A 2,241-nucleotide genomic window follows, 5' to 3' on the forward strand; every position below is an offset into this window, starting at 1 on the left:
ACGGACCCTGCGGGGACATCGGGGTACAGGGGGGTCACAGGGCTGAGGAATCACCTGGGTGGCAGAGCTAGCGCCGCCACATCCCTAGAGCCCAAAGTGACACCATGGTGGCAGGGCTGAGGTGACACCAGGCAATGGAGGTGACACGCTGGTGGCAGGGCCCAAGGTAGCACCACAGGCATAGCTGACACCATGGTGGTGTCATAGGGTTGGGTGCCAGCAAGACTCTGGCCGAGGTCGGGGACAAGGGGACTCCTGAGGGGACATGACAATGAGAACAGGCAGCAGCAGGTACAGACTTGGAGGTGGCAGCACCTTTACTGCCGAGCACAGGCGCAGCAGCGTGAGGCCACCGCACGGACAGTGAGGGGACGTGCCCTATCCTTGGGCCTGCGCCCGCCCTGCTGCCAGGATGGCCCCAAGATCACTCCCACGGCTGGATCCCGGGAAGAGTCACTGGTGGCAGCACGGTGGCAGGGGCTCAGTGGTGGCTTACAGTGTGTGACAGTGCTTGTGCCACTGTCCAGCCGATGCCTTCCCATGGTGGCACAGCAGCCCTTCCCTGCTTCAGGTGCCCTGGGAAGGGCCACTCCGGAGTCAGCTCTAGGCACCTCTCCTGCAATGGCAGGGGGGCCATTCCTTGCTCCAGCTGCCCTGGAAAAAGTGACACTGGAGCTGGCTCTGGGCTTCTCTCCTGCATTGTCACCTCCACTCTGGACACCAGGAAGAACTGGATGCCTGCGGGTCTCAGCCTGGGGGGGACAGGAGGGGTATCAGACGCACTTGAGGGGTGGGACAGCACTGGGAACAAGTGTCCCTGCAGGACTGTCCCCTGGGGGCCTGGCTGGACTACAGTGGCTCCAGGCTCACCGGGATGCTGGTGTGGCTCCGCTTTGTTCGGCGCAGGACATTCCTTCCTCTCCGTCTCTGCAGCTGCTTCTTCCTGTGTGGCTCCATCTGTGCCAGGTGGTAAAGTGGCACTGGGACATCTGCACCCTCTGTCACCATGTTCCACCCTGGCTCTGCATCCCTGCCACCTCAAAATCAGTGGCACATGGAGACTCACCTGTTGGTTGGGGCTGCGGAAGTCATCTGGGATCCCATCAGACACGGAGCTGTCAGAGCCGCTGGTGCTGCAGGGGGAAAGAACCATCTGCAGCCCCCAGTGGCACCACGGGGTGACATGAGGTGACAGAGGATGATATACCTGGACTCAAGCTCTGAGGGGGACACATCGCTCCAGCTGCCTCCAGAGCCTGGCTCACGACCCATCTGCTGCTGCAGCAGCGCATCCGCCTCCACCAGGCACTGCTGGAGCTGCGGGACAGTGCCAGTGTCACGGTGTCACCATGGTCCCGTGGCACCAGGGCACCCTGGGCCAGGCCCAAGCCCACCTTGGCGGGTGCAGGGTCGCAGAAGTCGAGCAGGGTGTCACAGAGGAGGCGGCCCAGTGACTTGAGGTCCTCCACGCTAAAGTGGGAGTTCCTCCCACCTGGAGGGGACAAGGAAAAGGAAACAAGGGCAGCTTCCCAACCCAGGACCACCCCACTGGCACTGTCCCCATGGCTGTGGCAGCTCCTCCCCCAGCGTGGAGCCACTGAAGGCCACTTCCAGGGTGTAGCTGTGGGAGACGCCCAGGCGCCACATGGAGACCCGGCCTGTCCCCTCTTTGCTCTTCTGCACCTGGAACTTGCAGCTGGAGAAAGAGAACTGGACGCTCCCAGGGTCAGAGGGGTCCCAACCCCAGAGGGACAGCTTGGGAAGCAGCACGTGGGCTGCATTCCTGCTGCCACCACAACGCGTGGCTCTGAGGCATCCGTGTCCCACCTTGTCAGGGGCATTTTTGCTCAGCATCAGGGGGAACACGCGCTGGCGCAGCCGTGTCCCGGTGCCGCGCAGCCGTCCATGAAGACGTTGTTCTTCCGGCTGTGCCCATGGAAGTCGCAGTACAGCACCACCTCCCGCTCTGCCAGCTCCCTGCACACATCAGGATATGGCCACCAGCACCGCCACAGGAGTGGCCCTGTGCACCGGCTCCCCACGCCCACCTCACCTCTGGACCATGGCCCGCAAGTGCCACACGCTGGGGAAGGAGCTGGGAAGCACCTTCCCATAGGCCCTGTTGGGATCCCGTCCCGCCAGGGAGCAGCGGGAGCTGCCCCCCACCACCCCATCAGGGTTGAGCATCGGCACCACCTTGAAGACGAAGAGGCGGCGCAGGAGCTGCGCATCCTCGTGGGG

At 63.5% G+C, this 2,241-nt stretch overlaps 1 protein-coding gene across 1 annotated transcript in view; it reads right to left on the minus strand.

The window, feature by feature from the left end:
- Nucleotides 1–317: 317 nt before the first annotated feature.
- Nucleotides 318–2,241, minus strand: part of AGBL2 (ATP/GTP binding protein like 2) — a 3,469-nt gene continuing 1,545 nt past the window's right edge. The window contains 9 exon segments of the mRNA XM_031061491.1: nucleotides 318–752; nucleotides 871–957; nucleotides 1,067–1,133; nucleotides 1,208–1,317; nucleotides 1,395–1,485; nucleotides 1,577–1,710; nucleotides 1,828–1,895; nucleotides 1,898–1,977; nucleotides 2,054–2,232. Of these exon segments, the coding sequence (XP_030917351.1) occupies nucleotides 318–752; nucleotides 871–957; nucleotides 1,067–1,133; nucleotides 1,208–1,317; nucleotides 1,395–1,485; nucleotides 1,577–1,710; nucleotides 1,828–1,895; nucleotides 1,898–1,977; nucleotides 2,054–2,232 (1,251 nt within the window).

The sequence above is a fragment of the Geospiza fortis genome, unplaced genomic scaffold (genome assembly GCF_000277835.1).
Source record: "Geospiza fortis unplaced genomic scaffold, GeoFor_1.0 scaffold450, whole genome shotgun sequence".
NCBI classification, from domain to species: domain Eukaryota; kingdom Metazoa; phylum Chordata; class Aves; order Passeriformes; family Thraupidae; genus Geospiza; species Geospiza fortis.